The 22,187-nt window shown below is 42.6% G+C and overlaps 3 protein-coding genes across 13 annotated transcripts; 1 reads left to right on the plus strand and 2 right to left on the minus strand.

Annotated features, from left to right (window-relative positions):
- Positions 1-243: 243 nt before the first annotated feature.
- Positions 244-8,638, minus strand: wiza (WIZ zinc finger a). Of its 7 annotated transcripts, none has more exons than XM_020084441.2 (11): positions 8,527-8,606; positions 7,904-7,973; positions 7,509-7,566; positions 7,130-7,290; positions 6,451-6,939; positions 4,806-5,591; positions 4,376-4,714; positions 2,554-2,768; positions 2,255-2,441; positions 1,989-2,148; positions 244-1,144 (listed from the first exon to the last, which is right to left on the minus strand). In XM_020084441.2, the coding sequence occupies exons 5-11, from the start codon at positions 6,638-6,640 to the stop codon at positions 988-990; spliced, it is 2,034 nt and encodes a 677-aa protein (XP_019940000.2). In that variant the 5' UTR covers positions 6,641-6,939; positions 7,130-7,290; positions 7,509-7,566; positions 7,904-7,973; positions 8,527-8,606; the 3' UTR covers positions 244-987. The 7 variants fall into 7 exon arrangements, with proteins under 7 accessions (XP_019940000.2, XP_069386661.1, XP_069386658.1 ...); XM_069530560.1 differs by having other exon boundaries at positions 8,531-8,582; XM_069530557.1 differs by lacking the exon at positions 7,509-7,566 and having other exon boundaries at positions 8,531-8,604.
- A 1,211-nt stretch (positions 8,639-9,849) lies between these two features.
- On the plus strand, positions 9,850-14,956 carry prdx2 (peroxiredoxin 2). The gene is made up of 6 exons (XM_020084249.2): positions 9,850-9,983; positions 10,800-10,917; positions 12,166-12,319; positions 13,385-13,507; positions 13,697-13,827; positions 14,583-14,956. The coding sequence occupies exons 2-6, from the start codon at positions 10,815-10,817 to the stop codon at positions 14,663-14,665; spliced, it is 594 nt and encodes a 197-aa protein (XP_019939808.2). The 5' UTR covers positions 9,850-9,983; positions 10,800-10,814; the 3' UTR covers positions 14,666-14,956.
- Positions 14,957-16,154: 1,198 nt separating this feature from the next.
- Positions 16,155-20,864, minus strand: LOC109627600 (transcription factor JunB). 5 transcript variants are annotated; one of them, XM_069529859.1, is made up of 3 exons: positions 20,618-20,864; positions 17,643-18,282; positions 16,155-17,403 (listed from the first exon to the last, which is right to left on the minus strand). In XM_069529859.1, the coding sequence occupies exon 3, from the start codon at positions 17,363-17,365 to the stop codon at positions 16,484-16,486; it is 882 nt and encodes a 293-aa protein (XP_069385960.1). In that variant the 5' UTR covers positions 17,366-17,403; positions 17,643-18,282; positions 20,618-20,864; the 3' UTR covers positions 16,155-16,483. The 5 variants fall into 5 exon arrangements, with proteins under 5 accessions (XP_069385960.1, XP_069385961.1, XP_069385958.1 ...); XM_069529860.1 differs by having other exon boundaries at positions 17,643-18,361; positions 20,618-20,790; XM_069529857.1 differs by having other exon boundaries at positions 16,155-18,282; positions 20,618-20,850.
- Between the last annotated feature and the right edge of the window lie 1,323 nt (positions 20,865-22,187).

The raw sequence follows: 22,187 nt of genomic DNA on the forward strand, positions 1-22,187 counted from the left end.
TCTTTCTACTAAGGAAAAGTATAAAATGCCCTAAAAATTATAAAAATACATAGAACAGGCAAAGATTAATGTAAATAAAAAGATAAGAATATAAATGTGGTTGATCGCAAACATGAGAATCTGTGTGCTGAATTTTACAGAAAATTCTTCAATAAATTAGTAAAAGAAGGGGCTAAGACAAATATTTAGTCTTACAGTGAAAACTGTGCACGCTCATAAAAACCATGTTTCATACACTATGTGTTTACATCCAAGACAGAATTTAATCCACAAAATGATGTTAAAAAAGAAATTGATACAGTTTGTGATAATCAATTATTCCTGAACATGATATGGGTACAGAAACAATGAGTCTATGGTCAAGATGGTTGATGACATTACATCACGTTTTTTATGTCGACCAGGTTAAACCAGTTCTGGTGTCAGTGTTTCAGTCCTAAATGTTTTCGGTTTGACAGATAAATTAAATCGTAGCGGATTTAAAAAGTAAAACACTTAAAAAGTACATTTTTAAAACAAGGCTTGTTTCAAAGGAGAAATCTTACATTACAGTGAGATGACGATCGTGCCAGTCTGCTCAGTAGAACAAAAACAAAAACAGAAAATCTAATTTAAGCTCAGAACGTCCTCTTACTGTGGGATGCGTTATTCATTTGTGACATCGATCACATTGGAACACGTTTATCATTGATACAAATGGAAGGAATGTACGGGCAGGAGAAATAAAGCACTGATCGGCAAAATGAGGAACTACTTTTTCCGGAAACACCTTGTTATTAGTGTTGTGATCTGTTGGTTTTTGTCTGAGTGGATTAATATCCCCTGCTTTCTAATATGGCTCATGTTTGCAACCTCAAGGTTAAGACAGCAACATCTATTTTACACTTTTCTGATGATATTGAACCTCAACATATGCACTTCCTGTCCACTCTGACATGGTTAAAATGATGATCATGTATGATATGAATTAGAGAGAGATCTTATCGACTAGACAGCGACTGGATCCACAAGTACAGGAGCTGCCACCGGTGCAGCAGGAGGAGACTCTTTGCCTTTGTACCCCAAAGACAGGATGTGTTTCTGGAGGTGTGTGATCCACTGCTCCTGCACGGACAGAGGGCCGTGGAACACCTCTTCACAGAACCTGAGCAGCAGGACAGAGACAGGTTTCATCCAAACGGAGGCACAACAAATAATGTCATTAAACAAATGGATGCATCTTGTGTACGAGAGGACGATTAGTAATTACTATTTATCTTCATATTGACAATATTTAGTTAAGTGAATTGTGACTCACAGGTTTGTTGTAACACAATCTATTTTTTTTTTTTTTTACCTCTGTTCATTTGATTTTCAGCAGGATTATGCAAAACTATGAAACAGATTGTCACGAAACTTGGTGGAGGGATGGGACATGGGTCAAATAAGAATCAATTGAATTTTGGCATGGATCCGGACAAAGGGACAGATCTAGAGATAGGGCCCTTGGTGGAGGTCAAAGCTAAGTCCCTAAAACACATAAACAAGGACAGTAAGTGACAGACAGGTACGACAGTGACCTGTCATGTTTATCATCGTCCTGTGGGGGCCACAGCCACCAGCTATTTTCCCCCAGATTTATTTATGTTATCAGAACATTAAGAAGATGTGTTTCAGAGCCAACACTACTTTTAAAACCATGGTCTGACTTTGTCATATCCATTTTTGTATCTTTTGTTCTAAATAAATTAACTTAAAAAGTGAAATATTCCAGACCAACATGTTTCTTAATAGAAATATAAGGAATCAGTTCATGCACAGAATTCATCTCCATATACTGCAGTATGAACCTCTCCTACACACAGTTAAGTTGACAAATCAAGCTGCTGATAATCTCAATGGGCTGATGGACTTGTCTTGACATTCGTTCCATCATGAAGGACTTCACCTGTTTATTATTCACTTACTACTATACAGTGACAATGTCATTTTGAGCTTGATAGACTGACCTGCACTTGAGTGAGTAGATTTTGCCAACCAGCTTAACCAGCGGAGTGAGCGGAGGCTTTGGCAGCATAGCAGGGATGCTGCCAGACCGTGGTGGTTGCTGGGAGTTGGTGTCCTTACTTTGTCCCCCCCTGGCCACTGTGTGTTTGGGCGGATGGACCCCTGCAATTTCACAGAGAGGTATTACAGAGACATGCAGAAAAAAGTTTGTTTTACCATCTACAGTATATCTGTATCCAGGTATATTCCAAAGCCTTTCGTTTCTCACCCCTTGGTGAGCGCACACCAGGGTTGCTGTGGCCTGCAAGTGTCCGTGTGTGGCCTTGCGATTGTCTGGATGAGCCTGCCATGATGCCCAAGTTCTCTCTGCCGGCCCTGTGCTCAAGCTTCAAGCTGCTGCCGGGCACAGAGTCAGAGTCTGTGGACAGAGAGGGCGAAGCAGCAGGTTTCTGGACCTGAAAGTAAAATAATACGTTGTCAATGAGAATGTACTTAATACATCTGTGGATGTGTCCAAGTCTGACTGGGAACCACTTATTCTACAACACATTTTAGAGCTCAGCTCACCTTCTTGATGTACAGGTCTCCTGAACGGTAGCGTCGGGTTATTGCTGCCACTTTGATTGGGTCCCTCCGGATCAACTCACTGAGGAGCTCAATTGGCGAAGTTGCTCCGTCTGCCTTCCATTCAATGATTCCAAGCTGTCGGAGGTGGGCCCGCGCGTGACTGGCCAGGGCCTTGCGGTTTTCAAAATTAAACCCACAAAGCTCACAGGATGTGTCTGACACAAAGAAGATGAGACACTTTTTTGGACGAGTATTTTTAGACGAGTATTAGTCATGTATTACCAATTTAGTGAGTTTCACAAATCATTTTGCCATGTTCGAAATGCATAAATATGGACATTTGTGGTACACTCCTATCTAATGAACTGGCTTGATCCACAACTGCCTTCAGGGATTTCAACTGTAACACAATGCCATGAAATGTGTATCTGCATTTTGGTGCACATACGTAGAAACAGCAATAGATAGTTAGAAAAGACAGTTGAGTAATGACAAGAGTCTGTTTTTCTGCATTCTGGGATCTCATGGAGTGAGACTATATGGAAAAAAGCAAAACCTATACAGTCAAGTCTGAGTTATTAAAGGAGATGACTGGTGTTGACTTCTTATTTTCCAACTGCATTTTTCCTATCTGATGCACTCTGTCCCGTTTGCCAAATCCTTGTCACAAAACAGAGTTAATTAATTTCTGAAGTCTCAGTGATTTCCCAAGACTGCTGCACAGATTTTACCAGACATCAGGGATGCAAGGTGTGGACATTTTCACATCAGATAATAAACTTGTGACAACACTGGTGTGACCGTTAATACCCGACAAGAAGAGACAAGAACAGATGTGTGTTGGCTCAGTGTCTGTTTGCTGAGGGAGATCGGTAACATTAGATTTTACTGGGGGAAGCCTCAGACTCTTCTGCACTTGAAGTTGTCTGCAGTGTTTGATTACCTCAACTGTCACAGTCCACTTTTCAATAAAACCTAAAAGAAGCCTTGTACTGTATCTTCGCTGTTAAGTGCAGAACACTCTGCACTGGTCTCTCTCTCTCTCTCAAACTAGAGTGTGGATACCCCACCTGTTGGGAACCGTCAGGAACCATCTGAACCCAGTGGGAAATATCAGGTTCATTCAAAAATGTTGAAATGAATATGGGGTTCGGGTCGTTCATGTTGCCTGGACTGATTATTTTACACTGCACATATCTGCAATCTGGGGAAACAAGTAATAATCATGTGTGTCGGGGACAAAACAAACCTAAACAAGTTGGGTATGTGTCAGGCTCAATTAGTTTTCTCTCTGGCTCTGATGCTTTCACACAGAAAAATGTGACCTGAGTCGCATGCTTTCTAACACACTGACCTTTCTGTTCTCAAGATGTTAGACCCTTAAAATATCCAACGTTTTGATTATCACCAAATCCTCATCATCCTTGTCTGTCAAATCCCATGTCATCATGTGATAAGACTCTGTGATGTCACTCAGCTGCTGCGTGGAGCAGATACTTTACTTTATAACTGCAGTGTCAGACTGAATATTGATCATTAGTAACGTGGGTGCTACCACGGATACAATAAAGTGAGCAACCCTAACAAATGCGACTCTGACGGCATTTGCTGGGCGCTATTTTCAAGTATCGACTAACACATTTTTGGAGTATTTATTTTTTCAGTAGAGTGTACTTAGGATTAATTCAGTGCCTGTGTATGCCGGTCTACCTGTCATATCATACATGCGTTATTTCTTAAACATAAATTGAAGAAGACACTTTGTTCAGTGGAATATGACCCAAAGAATTAATCTATTGCTCTGCAGTGTTGAATGTCTTACCAGGGAACGAGGCCCCACTCTTGCCAGACGGAGATTTCTCTTTCATGGAATAATCAAGAGGTGAGGTGCAGTTGGTGGAGGCTGGTTCCTTCGACTGGGAGCGCTCCAGGGGCTTCTTGGAGCCAGGAGGGCTCCACATGGCTTTGCCTGATGCTGAACCTTTCAGGCCCTCTTCACCATGCAACATGACTTCTTTGAGGAGGTCGATGGGCGACGTTCTGATCGACCAGGTGAGGCCGAGCTGCCGCAGGTGGGCGCGGACATGGCAGGACAGGGCTTTGCGGGTGTCAAACAGCTGGCCGCAGAAGTCACAAAGGACGGTTGGAGGGGATTGTACGTCTGGGGAGGAAACAGAGAGGATACGTACAAACAAACATTTGAAAAAACAAGTGTGTCTGAGCAGTTACGAAGATATGGCTGCCTGCTTTACCTGCACTCAAAGGCTTTGAAGCAACAAGAGCAGGGGGCGACTTCTGAGGAGAGCTGCTGAGAGTGTTCTCCGGTGGAACAGATACCTCAATCTCCACAGGCTCTGGCTTCAGCTTTCTGAGGAGGGGGTCCACTGCTAGCCGGAAGCCTTTCTTTGCCTTTGGGGCCTTATTAACCTGAGGTGGAGGAGAGTGAATGCTCTTCACAGGGCGCTGTGACAGGCTCGGAGCTGGAGACCGAGCTGGGGATAGCGGACAGGCTGGGGATGTTGATGGCACTGATGAAGAGCTGGACGCAGTGTTAGTTTTGGGGGGGTGCACGGCTTCTAACATTCCACTGCTGACCAGCTCCTGGATGGTGTCGAGTGCAGAGCCTTTCCCCATCAAGTCAGTCATCCCCATCTGACGCAGGTGAGAGCGAGCGTGGCTGGCCAGGCCTTTACGATTCTCAAACTTCTCCCCGCACAGAATACAGGTGCACTCTTTTGACGGTTTGGGACGTTTGCTTGGAGGAGATGCAGGAGGAGAGGTCAGCTCAGAGGGACGTTTGGAAGAGGACCCAGGGGCACTGTTTGTGGTGAGCAGCTCCTGCTGCTTAGTGCTCATTGGCTTCAGGTCCTCCTCCTCCATAATCCGGTGCAGAAAATCAATTGCGCTGCCCTTAATCTCGCTGTCAGGGATTCCAATCTGACGTAGATGGGCCCGAGCATGGCTGGACAGGCCCTTTCGTGTCTCATACCAACAGCCACAAAGCTGGCAAACATAGACCTCTTCAGCGCTGTCAGAGGCTGAAAGAATGGAGAAAATAATGGGAGAAAAGTACCACATCAGCAGGAGAGTACTGAGGGTCTGATATTTACATCCATCCTGACAGATCTGATCATAATTTAACAGCCTGAAGTTCACAGGGCATTAAAATGTGTCCTGAATGTGTCTCATGTGACAACTTGTGATCTGATCTCACTTCCCTGCTCTATATGCAAACATGCACCTTATTTGTGTTTGAAAAGAATAAATTATGTTGTTTTAACCAGTTTGCATTCATAGATGTGTGCGATGATGATGTTTGTGTGTGAGTGTGGGGGGGTCTGTGCAAGTGAATGAGAAAGGGAGAGAAATCCAAGGATGAATGCATGCAGTTGTGAAGAAAGATAATTTCAATTTAAGAAAGTCAGTCATTATGTGTTGGTCAGTGTTGATATTGTGTTTTTTACTTAAAACAAATCAATTTATTGACACTGAGAAGCTTAAAAATATTTTCAAACTGTAGGAGGTCAGAGACGTCAGTTGAGTAGGTGCTCCTTCATAATGTGACCCAAGATGAAATTGTGTTCACACAGCTAAAGAAATATGGCCACATGCATCTCAGACCACCTCTGAATGTGCTGTGAGTGAAGGGATCACAGGACACATTTAAGTGCGTTCAGACCTGAACTTAGCGTTGACCACTGGTGATTGTATCACTCGGGATGGATGTTAATACCAGGTCTGAACACGGTCTGAGATGTACTTGGTTAAAATGGAAATGTTACATCTACAGCCATATATTTACACTAAATAGGTACTTGAAGTTGTCTTCCACAAACAGCTACTCACCTCGCTACTTACAACATTTCTTTAAGACAATTATTCAGAATTCTGCCGTACCCAAGGTAATTGGGGCATCAGTCTCCAGCGGTGCCCACAATGGCTTGGTTGGGGTTTGGTGCTCTGTGGATGACGAGCTGCTGCCTTCAGAGAGCCTGTGAGCAGAAGGAGATGACGGCAGGACAGTGGCTGCTGACTCTTTAAATCTAACTGGAGATCCCTGATGATCCATCTTGTGGGGAGATGTCATGACTCTAACCCCTGGATTGTAAGAAGGACTCGTTTCCTCCAGTACTGAGGGAGACCTGGAATCCTGCTGGCTTGTTTTCTTGAGGGGGCTCAGCTCAGGAGTGGAGGAGTCTGCTTTGAAATCGGGCAAGGAACCACCTCTCTCCTGGATCAGCTGGTAGAGGAGCTCAATGGGAGCTCCGCTGCTCTCTGACAACGTCACGCCGAGCTGCCGCAGATGGAGACGGGCGTGGCTTGACAGTCCTCGTCGTGTCTCAAAGTATGTTCCACAGACTTCACAAATGACCGGCTGTGGGGTTGCTGTGGGGAAGTGCAGATGACAGGTTGTCACCACAAATTGCATCTGTAGTCAAGAAATAGCAGTTGTCTCTTTTTCCTGACTGTATACCGTAGATGTTCTGCTCATACTGTACACATTTCTGTTTACACTGTATATAATATTTGCATTCTATTTTATATTTCCTTGTGTTTATATTGCATGTTTACTTACTTAATATTGGTGCATGTTTTCTACTTTCTTCTTCAGTGCAGCAACAGAGCACATTTCTTCATGGTGGGACTAATACAGGATTATCTTATTTTATCTTATCTTAACTTCAAATGTGCAGCACATGTGTATCACACTGCACGGAACTTGTTGAGATCAGTTTTCTGTAAAGCAACATGAAGCCCCAATGAGTGAATGTACATGATAAGAACAGGAATTACTGAGGAAACAGTTTTGTGTGGATTGGTCATGTGATCGAATAACAAGGTCAGCGTCTTCCATATGAATCCAGCGGATCTATTATTGACCTTGTTGATCAATAATATAATTGAGCCTGTGAGATGGACAATGACAGGCTTAGGATGAAATGGACAATAATTACCGTCGCCGAGGAGTTTATGTTTTCACCCCTGTCCATTTGTGCGTTGATTTCCTCAAAACTTGGTGGAAAGATGTGAAAAGGGTCAGGGAAGAAGCCATTAAAATTTTGGTGTGGATCCAAATCAGGGGACAGATCCTGTATTTTTTTCTTCTTCTTTAACAATGGAAAGTATGGCATTTTTTTAACATTTTCAGAGTTTTCAAGGGAATAATTCATGTCGATGACAAAAATAAAAACGAGGAACATTTAGTGAACTGATATCTACGTGTGTGTGGCACTTGGTGCAGCTTGATTGAATTAAAGGGGACTGATTTAAAAAGAAATCAATCAACTATTCTACTATAATTAAGATCTAATGATGGTGTTGTTCTCATTTATAAGAATCCCCCTCTTACCTTGAGCATCCGTTGCCGCAGACATGTTGAGTTTATTCTGAAGAGTGAGACAACTGACTTCCTGCAGATTCTGTGAAGATATAAGATACAAATTCAGTGAAATCCCTCCACTTAAAAAAATAAGAGACTAAGTAATACTACTGCTGTTGACAGTGACTTAAAGATCAGTATGGGTTTACAGTTGTCCAAGCTTTTCAAAATAAAAGATATAAGTAAAAATGATTTCTACAAACACAGCCAGTCTGAGGCAGAAATAAATCCAATGAAGTACAACATAGTTGCTGTGACAGACTTTAAGTATCCGTGGGTACACTTCTGAACAGCTGTAGGCTGCAGCTTTTCACTGCTGAACTTCATTTTTCAAAATTCTGCAGTTTGTTTTTAACAACTATTAAAGGTCCGCAACTAATTGTGAAACCAGAAAAAGTGGCTTAATTAAAATGTGGCAGCTAACTAAGCTACCTCTCTTTCACCCTTTGTATTATTCCTGAAGCATGCTAACGTTAGCTTCATGCTAGCCCGGATCACAGTTTATATGAAAAATATAAGATAAGTACAAATACTACGCTGTCGACCAGAGAATAAAGTACAGTGATCAGTTAGTGAAGTAAAAGTAGATTTACCTACAAGCCTGACCAGACTGTCTCAAAACAAAACATCAGCTTATCACAAGGACTAGCTTAGCGGAAGTAGCGGTCGACACATTTCCGGTGCTGCTGGTCGTTCATAATAAAAGTCCTGAAGATTTATGAACATTGGAGTGTCTGGGGATCACATGCGCCCCCTAGTGACTCTCCTTAAAAAAGGCCAATTCATATTCTGCACTGAAAGAAAACCTTTTGATTATAAAGTGCTTCACACGAGCAGGCGAATTAATACAAACTAATATACATATCATTCCAATTCATGACGACATAAAACTGATTAAGTTTTAATGTGCGATAAAATACATGAAATCAAAAGAAATATAAACAGAAAATCCATGAAAAATAAATTCAGAAAACACAGAGGGAAATCCTGATTTGCTCAACCATCGTTGAGTTGTCTGTGCAACTGTCAACATGAAAAAACATGGTTACTTTGACAACTCTTAAAAACAGCTTCAATCAAAACAAAGTCATTTCTGATCAGCACTCAGTTGTGCTTTCACTAACCCTTATTCATGGACTGTCCAGCCATGGAGGGTCTACCAGCAAGAACCAGGGATTGTTGGATAACAGATCTTCACTGCCACCAAGTGGACTGTCCCTAGAACACATTGGTGTTGGGCACCGCAGTGGAAGAGAAAGTCTGAGGACACTCACAGGGAAGAGGGTTGAATTTAAGTACTTTGAAATTGTGCTTTGATTTAACTCGTCAATCTACAGATCTTCATCCTCCGAGATTTCTCTCTTGCAGACCTCAGTTTTCAATAAGATTTACGAGTGGGCAAATTATGAAATGGCTCTTCACAATTTAACTGCTGTTCTATAACAGTACCTCTTTAATTATTAATGTCTATGGATATACGATTTGTTTCGACCATTGATTGCTATGACTCAGGAGTCAATACATGTATAAAATAACCCTTATCCCCACGCCCCTCAAAGGATAAACAGCCCAGACAATGGATGGAGGGATGGAGAATACTCATAGACATGGTCATATCCTTTTCTGCACGTTAATGTTGTATCATCTAATGATGTTAAATGATTTACGTTGTTTAGTTACAGGCTTTAAAACAATGAATTTTAATTGCATTTTTAATCTTTGCAAATGAGTGAATTATAAAACAAAAGAGAATATAACTACTTAACTTGACTGAATGTATTTACACCACTAGGTGTTGTGTATTAATTTCAGTGTACCAAACTCTGTGCTTGATGTAAGAGCATTTAATTAACAGAATATTTGAATAAATGAAGTCTCATATTATTTCTGTCAGAGGGAGGCAGATGCACGTTCAAATCCCAACTCTTACTCTGAAGGGGAGTCATTTGGACTTCCGCAGCTGTCTCCTTCTTGCCGTCTCCTCCTCGCTCCTCCTCTTCTCCTCCTCTTCTCCGTGCAGACACATCTCAGCGACTTCACTCAAACACAGGTGAGTGTGAACTGAACCTTCGTGTCACGGTTCACTCGGAGGACTTGTCGTGTTTACCCGCACAGCTCGGACCGGAGCAGAGGCCGCTCACGCGCGAACAAAGCCGAGCTAAACTCCCAGCCGGTCTGGTGGATGAGGCTAGCTGTGGGCTAGCTGTGAGCTAGCTCACCGGGCGGTGCGGGTCTGCTGCTCCTCTTGTGTGAAGTGTGTGGTTCTGTTTCTGCCTCAGTCTGTTGTCTCAGGCTCTCACACTCACTCCTGGTTCCGTGTCAAGACCCGGAACTGCAGCTGGACTCTGGCCCGAGCCGCGTCGCTTCCACAAACCATTCAAACCGACAGAGCAGAGTTAGCCTTTGTCTGCCTCGCATCATGACGATGGCAGACAATTGATATGTCTTAGTGTGAACTTGATTCGCTGAGCTGAAGCAACGCAACACTCTCGATTAGTTGGATGTGTGATGAGTTGAATATCAAACGTAAGCATGTGTAACCTCACTGGTTGGCCTCATCAAGATTATGTAATCGTCCTAATAAGCTGTTGTTCTCTGCTGGCTCAACATGACTTGCATGTGACTCTACAAGCTGTTCAGCCTTGCACCCTAGGATCTGTGAAATCCGCCTCTGTTTGACCTCAGGCATATTTTTTTTTAAAGTCTACATGTCATATTTGCTCTTTGGCTCAAGTTAGTCGACGGTTTTACTATCTTAGCCCCAGATGGTGCCCCCAGGCTCCACCCAGCTGCTGCACTTATCTGCAGTGGTCTGTGAGCTCCAGGAATTTTCTGGTTACTTATGTTTGTGCTGTCTCACCCTCAGTCCTTCATCACCACCATGTCTTCTGGAAACGCCATGATCGGGAAGCCTGCCCCAGACTTTAAAGCCACGGCTGTAGTGGATGGGCAGTTCAAGGACATCAAGCTGTCAGACTACAGTGGTAAGTGTTATAATTAATGTATGAAGACGGTGGTAAGGGTCCTGATTACCTTTGTCTTAAATGTTTCCAATTAAAAGTCTCACAAAGCATCAGTTGCATGAGCTGCAGGGTTTCTGCTTTTATAAATTCTGCAGCAGCAACCAGCCGCTGCTTATTTATTTCCGGTGCTGCTTCAGGATTGGGTCGAACACACACACACACGCTGCTGGCCTGTACTTGCTGTTCACTTTAACAATAAACATCAACACTAATCAGAAGTTACAAGAACCTGTATGTTTGGTTTGCTCTGGATTTTATCAGGCATGCATTTCCCATAAACACGAGGAAGGGAGGGGTCCAGCATCATGTGCACATGCAGTTTACCTGCCACACACTACATGAGACACCAACATTGAGGACAACAGGGTTTAAGAAGACCGTGATAAATAACTAAATAAATGGGATTGTCAGTTTATTAGAAAAGAGTGACAGAAACGGACAGACACACAGCAAACTGGAGAGAAGTTCCTCCTGCAAGTTCATTCGTTCACACGGTGACCGGCCTGCCATCCCTGCTCAGAAAAATCCTAGAGGCAACATCGGACTGTATTTATGTAACGCTTTTCCAACATCATCCCAAAAAATTGAAAGTTCATCACACTTAAAGCCACATTGTGACACTTCTTTTCTATCGCACACCATTCACTTCCTGCACAGCAGTCAGTGACAATTTCAGTATAAGAAATCTTGTCCAAGGATGCTTCTGCATGTGGACTGGAGGAGTCAGGGATCAAACCACCGACCTTCTGGTTAACAGATGAACTGCTCTACTTCCATGTATATTGATGAAGGAAAATAATACACTTTCAATGAGCATAGAGCTGCTAGCAAACAGTTTTCAAGTCAGATCAGATGGGAACCTCACCATTAATTTTAATAGTTAGCGGCTTGAGAATAAAGAGTTCTATGAACGTGCAAATGAACCAAACCACTCTTTCAAACATGCGACAATGGGGATCAAGTTTGTGTGGTCTTAGCAAAGTTTGGTCTTAAATTTAATATCAAGTGGCACTAAAAAGGTGTTTATAAGTCTTTAATTTAACTTATTTTAGCTGTAGACACAAAAGCTCTTCAATTTAACCATGTGAATTTTAGACCTACCTTGACCCACTTGGTTTTAGATTATCAACATATATTTTTCAGCCTTCACCTATGTGGTTGAACCAAACTTAATGATTCCCTTGTTTTTTTTCCCCTGGTGCTCTTTAGGGAAGTATGTTGTCTTCTTCTTCTACCCCCTGGACTTCACCTTTGTGTGCCCCACTGAGATTGTGGCTTTCAGCGACAGAGCAGAGGAGTTCCGCAAAATCGGCTGCGAGGTTATCGGCTGCTCCGTAGACTCTCACTTCAGTCACTTGGCATGGTGAGCATTCTCCCCAGCTGAAAGGAAATCTCGACCTGAGTTGAACTGTAATTAGTGTGATTGTATGCTGTGGGAACTTGACTACCTCAGTGGTCCTGAGCCAACACTTATGAAAATAATAACGTTCACTCTGACATGTGTCAGCAAGTGATTTCATTGCACTGAAACCGCTTGTTAAGTACTTTAGTTTTGATACATTTTACCATTTGTATTCTTCCTCCAAACCCTGTCTCCACCAACTCAAAACAATGCACACAAACATTCTAACACTGACTCCAGAAAGGCTGTAAGAAAAAGCACAAGGAATCCAGTAAATGTAGGCTGTGGTTTAAGCCTGACTTTAGCTTTGGCATTTGTCATATTAATGTCGATCGGTATTTTCAGTTTTTATCAAGGTGTCCTTTAGGCGTAGTGTGCACTAGTATCTTCGATATAGAGGAAATCAAAAATATTTGATCAGTACTTTGTAGATATCATTGGATTATTTAATGACTCGAGTGAGGACATCCCTAGTTGACAGTTTACACAATACAATTAACCCTGAAGATTATTGGGAGATCTGAAGCAGGATCCCCCCTTGTTTAGCTGTTTATCTCCTTTCACTCTGGTTCTCTGCGTAGCCTTGATAAGGTCAAGAGGTGACGGCCTCTGAATTAAACTGCACTTCATGTAAGGAATAAAGAGGAGTAAGGACACTTGGGGCAGGAACTGCACAACATTCACAAGTCTTAATGCAGTGTATTGTTTTGGAGTTTCAATATGATATATTATTTGAAAATTTTTGTGGGAATTTCAGTCACTTGGGCCACTCTCTTTCCGTTTGACTGAAGATGTTACTAAGTTTTAAGGAACCATCTTTACTCATTGGTTTCATTTATTCTAAATGTAATTTTTCAGCCTTAAGCAGCAGGAGTTTTATTCTTTGTTTCGATTTTTCAGGGTTATACTTTCAGTACAATACTTTATAAGGGCACGCATGTTTTGTATGTGCTATTGCCCCATAAGCACCAACAATGCATACAATGGATTTGAGCTTTTCTAATAACACTTTATTTTGTCATACAGGATCAACACACCAAGAAAGCAGGGAGGTCTGGGTAACATGAAGATTCCTCTTGTGGCAGATCTCACCAAGTCAATCTCCAGAGACTATGGTGTGCTGAAGGAGGACGATGGCATCGCATATAGGTCAGACCGCTTATCATTTAAAAACCACAAAGGCCCAGTAGTTACTGTCTAGTGTGAGCATGGTAACATGTATTACCTCTGCTCTATGATTACTATAATGATTAAGTAAGCACTGAAAGTGTAGAGGGACTTAAGGATTTAGATGTTATCACTTTGTGCAGTATTTTGACCTCGTTTTGTGCTTCTCAGGGGTCTGTTTGTGATTGACGACAAGGGCATCTTGAGGCAGATCACCATCAATGACTTGCCTGTGGGTCGCTCTGTGGACGAAACGCTGCGTCTGATCCAGGCCTTCCAGCACACTGACAAATACGGAGAGGGTGAGTAAAATGAATTGGTAACTTTAGATGCCTTGCACTGCACATTTCACATGTTAAATGTATAATAAAAAAAAATGTACACAAGATTTTCTGCTGTTAGATGTCGCAACACCATTTCAGACCAAAACAAAGTTGTGTTTTAATGTTTGTCTTCTCTGAAAGACGTCACAGCTCTGAAAATGGATGAAAATTAGCGTGTCCTCCTGCATCACTGCCAATAAGCTCACTTAATGAAGGTGGAGCGGACCAACTGGTTTATGGGGGGGACTTGCATGCACTAACATGACCGGCTACCAGATTACAATTCACAGAGTGACTTCACTATCTGCTCAGGGTGCCATCACTCCATTATATTTTTACAGAGAAAATGGATGTTGGGTACAATTTAAAATATTGTGTGTATGTTAGAAATAACTAGATTCTTTAAGCTACCTGTAGCAACAGGGCTCTCACTTTTTTTTATCTGAACGTGGGGGAACACTTCATATTTGAATTGTTATTACCGGTTCAAATAAAAATACAGTCCAGAATCATACGTTCATACAAATTGCAATAATGCCAAATTTGTCTGAAAAGGAGTTTTAGGACAAGTGAAAGCCCTAGTAGCTGTTAACTGACTTGGAGGCTTCATGGGCTTTCATTGTTAGTTTACCCTCTTGGGTATTAACATATGCACTTTGTCCTTGGGGTTTGCAAATTGTATTGTTTGCCATTGACGCCTTATTGTGCACTTTGTCCCTTCTCCCTCTTCACAGTTTGCCCTGCTGGCTGGAAACCCGGGAGTGACACCATCGTTCCTGATGTCAACAAGAGCAAAGAGTTCTTCTCCAAGCAGTAAACGTGAAAGTGTCCTCGCTGATTTGTAGCACTTGCCTTCAGATGAGGTGTCCCTGTGAAGCAGTATCTCATGGCGTCCAGTCTAATCTATTAAACTCAGTAAAGTTTCAGAACCTGTTGGGGTAAAAAACCTTCTGTTGGAACTCTTATCTTTGTATTTACAGTATTTGGGGCGACCACATAGTCTTAAGCACTGAAATGATAGTTTTGTTCCTTTTTCAGAAAACTCACAGATATTTTTCCTTGTCATGAATAATTCCTGTTACATCTTTATTAAAGCACTGGGAGATAATGTAAGTGTTTTGTCTGATAAATATCTGTGGCACTCAATATATTCTGATCATTCCAAATGTGACCTCTAGGTGGTGCCATAAGTCTACCTGAATCACTTCTAGTTTGGTGACTTAAATTTGGGAAAATAATTTTGCGAGCAGACATTTATAAAATAAACTTGGGGTCAGTCCTGTGCCTGGCAGAGGCTGTGTGTACGTCATGAGGCTGAGAAGTCTTAGTTAATATAGGAGTTCTTGTGGTGGCTGACTCAGTACAACAACCTGGTGTTGCCAAATGGCACAGAGAAGCTCGTTGGGAAAGATTGGACTGTCGGAAATGACTTAACAGAACTACACGACTGTCGTATGTAGGTTCCTTAGAGGGTGTCTTGTGATTGAAAGACTGAAACACCGGATGACTAAGGTACACAACTGTTTCTTCCCTAACATCTGCTTTTGATCCCTGATATCTGCTGGTGGCTGGCCACTTCAAACACACAATATTCACCACCTTGCCCTCTGTTCTGAAATTATTTGATCAATGAATTTATCCCACTTTGTTCATGTAGTGTAATGATGATACCATATTTTCTGAGGTGAAACCTGAGTAAACTATTAAGTGGAATATGATATTCAGATAAAGTAATCCTGATTTGTTGAGGTTAAACATTTTATTTGGCTCTTTTCTGTTGTGTCTGGATCCTACTATTATTATGATTCCACTGGGTTAAGTCTGCCAGTGACTGTTGCCACTAATTCTTGTAATTTCAGACCAGCTCTTTTACCATCAGACAGTCTGATGACTTCTGCATATTTGTATGGAACTTTTTTTTTTTCCTGAACTGCTGTTCTCACAGCTTGTTTTTGGGAAACTGAAAGACGAACGGGGAAACTCCATTAACTCGAATAAACCACTCATTGACAGTCTACACACACACTGTGGTGAGAAGTGGAGAGCGCAGCGTCTCTGCCTGGCAATGTAGGAGGGAGTTCCCGGAAACCTTTTCTGTTATGTGACGTGTCTAAATTGACCATATATGGAATGACACATGTACGTCAATAGGGAGACAGTCCTACGCTGGGACGTCTCCAACGTGGAGAAACTGCTGTCAACTTCACTGACCAGAAATATCAGCAGCACTGACCCACTTTATTCACTGACTCCTAATGAATGTCACCTTTAAACAGTGGATGTCAATAAGAAAAACACCAGATATGTTTCTTACTTTGATAATTTCATTTACTTAAATATACTGTACAAGTAAAAAAAGACCGGCTCATCAGGTTCAACCTGATAAACTCAAATAACTTACATAAGAGGCATCACAATATGCAGTCAAATAAAATGTAAACCGGCAAAGCCAAGACGACACATATTTAAAAATGCCCAAAGTGTTTTTTAGAGTCTGGTGGTTCCTGTGAGGAGGATTCTTTTCTTTCAGCCAGAGGAGGCACACAGATCCAGCTCTGTCACACAGTCTATGGAGTCCATGGGGTAGTCAGTGCAGTCCTTGTCCAGTGTTTGTTGTTGAAAGTGCATCGTTTTTTCAGTAAGACTTGACTTTGGGCGCCAACATGAGCTGGCAGCCACTGCTCACATGTGTCATGACTTTCTGTTTGAGCTGGGCCACCTGCTCCCTCAGAACAGAGGCCGTGTTCGACAGTCCGGCGTTGTCCGTTTTCAGCACCTTCACCTTGTCCTCCAGACGCGCGATGCGCTCCAGCTTGCGCCGCCGACACTTGGAGGCGGCGAGCCGGTTCCTCAGCCGCTTGCGCTCCGTTTTGATGCGCTCCTGGTTCTCCATGTCGATGGGCGACATCGGCGGGGAGCTGTCGCTGCTGTTCATGTCGGGCACCGTCTGCGGCTCCTCTTTCAGCCCACCGAAGCGCTGCGAGTGGAGGCCGGCGCCCACCAGCGAGTGCTGGAAGTGGTGGGACCCGTGCGCAACGGCCTGGTGATGCTGGTGGTACTGGGGCAGGTAGTTGATGGTGGTGGACGGATAGCCGGGTGCGGAGGACAGGCTGGGGTTGGTGTTGCAGCTGCTCAGGGTGGTGTACTCAAGCGGCTCCGGCTGCATGGAGGAGCCGAACACGGAGGCTGGTGCTGGGCAGCCGACGCCGCCGGTGCCGATGGACACGTTTGGAGGAGCCATCTGGTTCATCTTGTGTAGGTCGTCCAACGCTTTGACGAAACCCTCCGCGAAGCCCTCCTGCTCCTCTGTGATGCCGCGGCTGTAGAGGTACTGGCCGGGTGTCGGCGTCGTTGTGATAACCCCGTTACTATTCTGGATAATCAGTCGCTCCAGCTCAGGAGAGGCGAGCTTCAGAGAGCCCACGTCCGCCGCCGGATAGAAATCAGTGTCGGCGCCGCGCAGGTGCTGGGACTTGAAGTTTGAGCTCCGATATGAGTCGGAGAAGTTCAGGTTCATATTCTGCTTTAGCAGCTTGTAGTCGTGCAGTGCTGCGCCTGGATGGCCATAAGCAGAGAGAAACGAGTCGTCATAAAAAGGCTGTTCCATTATTGTGGACATATTTTAAATCAGACAGTCAAATACAAGAGTGCGCTGCAGAAGACGCTGGACACCGAGGCTTCAGTGTCCCGAACGAGTCGATCTCCGGCACAGAGTGTGGAGATCAGAGTAATGAAAAGCAGAGCAAAACTTCCAAATGAGTGGAACTGTACTGTACCAAGTCGTCGATTTGTACCTTTTGAGTAGCCGTGACTAAATCAGACGTTTTCAATCCACTCGTGTATCGGAGCTCCGTGCGTGTTTCTTCTGTTTGTGTCAAACAGCCCGACCAGCGTCTCCACTTTTATAAGATCCGGCTCCAAACAGCCCTGTGATTGGCCGCTCCTCCTCCCTCCCTCCTGGGTGTCACGCAGATCTGATGACGTTGTTGCCAGGAAGTAGGACTGTAAACAAGACGCGGCCTATTCAGCCTGCGTGTGTGAGTGGAGAGGGAATCTAAACCCAGGTACAGGCGCACAAAACCTGCCTCCAGAGAGCATCCACGCTCCTGCTCTTTATTACGAAGTCACCTTAACTGTTCCCCAGAACCCACACTCACTTCAAACACTGAGGATGATCCTGGGACTCGTAAAACACTCCAGCAACCGCTTTCCCCCTGTTTCCCTTTCACATCAGACCCATGGGTTTAGGATATATACTCTGGTGCTGAGTCATGCGATTCAAACTGATATGGAGCAGTCCATATTTGGGTATCCTGGCGCAACCAGTTCCTCCCTGACAGGAGCGGGAAGCCAATCCCATCCTGGCGCGCCTCCAGTTCTCTTGGATGTGGGAGGTGGAGGAGGCGCACACTGCTGCTGCTTCCCTCCCTCACCCTGCAGGCAGGGAGAGGATGGTATAAGTGGTGTTAAGTCTTGGGCGTGATGTCTTCAAAAAAATGCACCAACTGAGTGTCTGGCAAGGGAGGACACATGCTCAGGGGATCAGAAAGAACAATGGTGTTCATGTGATAAAGACAAATATTTGAAGATTATACACAGTTACTGTTGGAAGGAGATTATACCCAGCAAAGTGTGGTACTTTCAATCCATCCTGTAAACTGTAGTTTAGAAAGTAGGACACGATGTTGAATATCCCTGGTATGTTTGTAGGTCTTCTGCACAAATGAAGTTACCAACTGTCGGTAGAGGTCAGCAGGTGTTAGCAGCCACCAGGATGTTAGGGACATAACTGTGCGCCTTAGTCATCAAGTGTTTTGGCCTTGTTATCTATGATACAGGCTGAACTTGAGGGTGCGCTGAGGCTAAAGGTGAATCTGACTGGCTGGCTACTGGTTTGTATGGCAGTACTGTGAAAGCCATGTGACTTTGTATCATTATAAACACAACTGGGCCTTACTTTTATAACTAGTTGTTGTGTGTCCAGAATTCAATATCTGTAATCTATGCAGTGTAAACAGATGACACAGCCTCGCAGCTATTTAAGTTAAAAAACATGTCCCTTGAACTAAACACCTGTTTGATAGAAAGACGTCTTTGTCTTGTCTGAATCACTTCCCAGAGGGCCGTGCGCCCATGCACGTTAGGATCTTCTAATTCCACTTTCCAGTTTCCTGCTCACAGGTTACCTTATCCCCAGGTCACACTTTTGTGTGTGTGACTGTGTGTGTGTTGTGTAAACACACATTAAGAGTGACTGATGAGATAACACGATTGTAAGACATATCTTATGAATATGAATGATATGAATTAATCTATAAGTGGATCTAAATTAATTTATGTTTATTTCATATTCACTAATGATTTACCTAAATAATAAATTAAATATTATATGAATACAATTTATTTATTGGTTATGTATATGTTTTCCACCCATTATGGCAGGACCTTAGCATTAATACTTTTGAGATGCAATCATTTAAAGTAATAATTAAAAGATAAAAATATCAAATATTTAATCAGAATTTAAAACATGCATATTTTTAAAGTTTATTCTTAGAAAAAAATAATTAACTTAATAAGTTAATGTAAAAGCCCTTTTCTGCCCCCACTCTTGCCTCAAAAAGAGAAATAAAAAAGGCATTAAGTTCTCTTGCATATCAGCTGTAACATTAAACAGACTGGTAATAACAACTTGAGCTAACCCACACAATTAAAGTTAATGGAATAATCACAAAATTGCCCTGCAAGTTAGACCATCCAAATGTAGCTTCATTATTTTCTGTGTTTTTCATTAAGAGCAGAGTGCACACACAGCCACAGAGACGTCAGCATAGAAAATGGGTCGTATATTAAGATAGTTACAGCAGTTTTGGCCACCTGATTTGATGAAGTTTGATATAATAATAAACTTTATTTATATAGCATTTTTTCTAACTTAAAAAGCAAAGAGTTTACAAAGTGCTTTGACAGCAAAGCAAGAAACATAAATATAAGAGAAACAACAATCAGCAGGATGCAATGGGACAAGGACACCAGAAAACCACGGTTAGGTAGTCGAAAGCAAAACTAGACAATAAAAATAAATGAAGTTAAAAGATAAGGATAAAAACTCGACATCACAATCAAGCAAGTCTATAAAAATGGGTTTTTAGTATTTAACAAACCTAACTGACTCACAAACTCAGATTTGAAAAGGAATGGTGAAAATAGAGGCAGCAGAGGCCAAGTTATCCAGACTTTTAGTCTCACATATATAGAGGTTACTCCCAGGATAATTCAGGTTAACAGCACTTCTCTTTAGGCTCTGTTCAGACCTGGAATAACATCCCCCCTGATCGTCTAACTTCCCCGCTCCATATGTAAATACACACATGCATCAAGTTTGTTTGCAAAGACAAGGGAGGCAAGGGAGCGGTAGAGAGAGAGAGAGTGGAGAATGCAAGATTTTTGAAAAACATAGAAATCATTGTGTGGTGATCAGTGTTGATACTGTGACATCGGCCACATAAAAACCAACGTGCACTGAGATACAGTCTCTTTATATACAGTCTATGAATACAATACACTTGTTTACTGGGAAGCAAGGATGTCAGCTGAGTAGGTTGTTCAACACTCACAGCTTGCTGATTGGGTCATTTCTGTCATAAACCAACTTTCACTGATTTGTCAGGTTCCTTTCAAATGACCCTTCCAGAAGAAACTCACCAACATTAGCCTCGGCCACTGGTGTAGAACGAAACATGGATGAATAATGGCAAGCTTTACTCACCCTGTTATGTTTGCTATTAGCAGTTGGAAACACAGACGTGCCGATCACATTTTTTCTAGTCTCTAGCTGATACTGAAATAAACGGATGACATCACCATGACGTCATCTGGGATGTTTTTCTGAGACTTCACAGAGCTTGGTCTTTCCCACTCCATCTCCTCAAATAATAGAACCAGGTTGACCTTTGAACCGTCGCCACTATCATTGTTCCAACAGGCTTTACGTGAAATGATAAATGTTATGGTGTAACAGAGCTGCTGCTGAAATTAAGCAAGTTCATTAGAATAGTTGTTGCAACATCAGTCCTGTCTTCCACTTCCTCAGTTTGTGATAGTCGCTGAACTCAAAGGTTTGGCCGGCCTTCACATAAGCTGTGGTCAGTTTGGGTTGAGCTGCTCCCACTCAAACATGTGATGATTCGCCTGTCAGAGAAGAAAACATCAGCGGGGAAACAGAAGTAGTTTCAGGGAAACAGAGTGAAGTATCAGCCAATGGCCGGTTCCAGTTTCAGAGTGACCTCATCAACTTTAGTTGAGGTCATTGAGTCACTGCTTTGAGATATCTTAACATCTTATAGAATCTGGTTTGATGAATCTTTTCTTCCGATAAGATGATAAATAAATGAAAAGCTCTTAGTAAAATTTCATTTGATTTACATATTGTTATTGATCATGTGACTGACCATCTCTACCTTGTCATTGTTAAATTTGTAGGTGCTGGAAACTCCACAGTGCAGGGGCAGATCCAGGGGCAGGGCCAGGAGGCTGACAATCTGATTGGCCCCTGATGTGTCCCTGTCCTGTTCATAGAAAAAAAAAAAACTTGTTGCTTGAGGCTGCTGCACGTTCGAGGATTTTTTAACCCTTGACTGATTTTAAAAAACGTGGAAGATGACAGATTAAATCTTCAGAACACACACACACTAGATGATTTGGCCACAACATAAGACACTTACCATTTGTAGGAAACAATTTCACTGTGGCGATCCCAGAGACTTGGAATCGCACAGAAACTGGCGACATTGCTGTTCAGTGTGTGGAACACCTGTGTGAGTGAAAAGTAAAAACAAACATGGCGGAGGACCAGTGCTGTGTGTTCTGTTTTGCAGCGAAAAACTTAATATAGGAAAACAACAGGATGAAATCATGGCTGAGAAGGTGGAATTGGCTCTTATTGGCTTTTGAGGGTTTTCTGTTAGAGCCGATAATCAAGCATGTTTGATATTTATGATTCGAGATTGGGGAGCTTTAAGAGTTTTTTTAACCACTCAAATTTCAAGATTATTTGGGCAGATAATCGGCACCAACTGACCACCAGTCAGGAATGCCCTCGCGATTGTCGGAAAGGGAAAATCTAGTCCGAAATCAGCCTGATCATCCTCTAGTGTGCAGCAGCTTTTACCAACAATACTAACAATAAATATGATAATGTATTGAGAATGTTCATTTCTAAGCTATTTTGAGGTATACAATGTGCTTATGGAAAAAGTGTGTCCTGCTCAAAGCTTTAGAGCTAACAGTAAACGAGGAATGACATAAATGTGCACCTTACTGAATCAGGAATTGTGCAT

Source organism: Paralichthys olivaceus, chromosome 8, assembly GCF_024713975.1.
Source record: "Paralichthys olivaceus isolate ysfri-2021 chromosome 8, ASM2471397v2, whole genome shotgun sequence".
NCBI lineage: Eukaryota > Metazoa > Chordata > Actinopteri > Pleuronectiformes > Paralichthyidae > Paralichthys > Paralichthys olivaceus.

Coding starts and splice junctions, on each gene's coding strand:
- prdx2 (XM_020084249.2), top strand. CDS start 10,815: ATGTCTTCTGGAAACGCCATGATCGGGAAGCCTGCCCCAGACTTTAAA. Junction 13,508..13,696: donor GACGATGGCATCGCATATAG/GTCAGACCGCTT, acceptor TGTGCTTCTCAG/GGGTCTGTTTGTGATTGACG. Junction 13,828..14,582: donor CACTGACAAATACGGAGAGG/GTGAGTAAAATG, acceptor CCCTCTTCACAG/TTTGCCCTGCTGGCTGGAAA.
- wiza (XM_020084439.2), bottom strand. CDS start 7,928: ATGTCTGCGGCAACGGATGCTCAAG. Junction 5,592..6,450: donor TGATGCCCCAATTACCTTGG/GTACGGCAGAAT, acceptor CCATTCTTTCAG/CCTCTGACAGCGCTGAAGAG. Junction 2,769..4,375: donor GAGTGGGGCCTCGTTCCCTG/GTAAGACATTCA, acceptor TCTTTGTGTCAG/ACACATCCTGTGAGCTTTGT.
- LOC109627600 (XM_069529857.1), bottom strand. CDS start 17,467: ATGTCCACAATAATGGAACAGCCTTTTTATGACGACTCGTTTCTCTCT.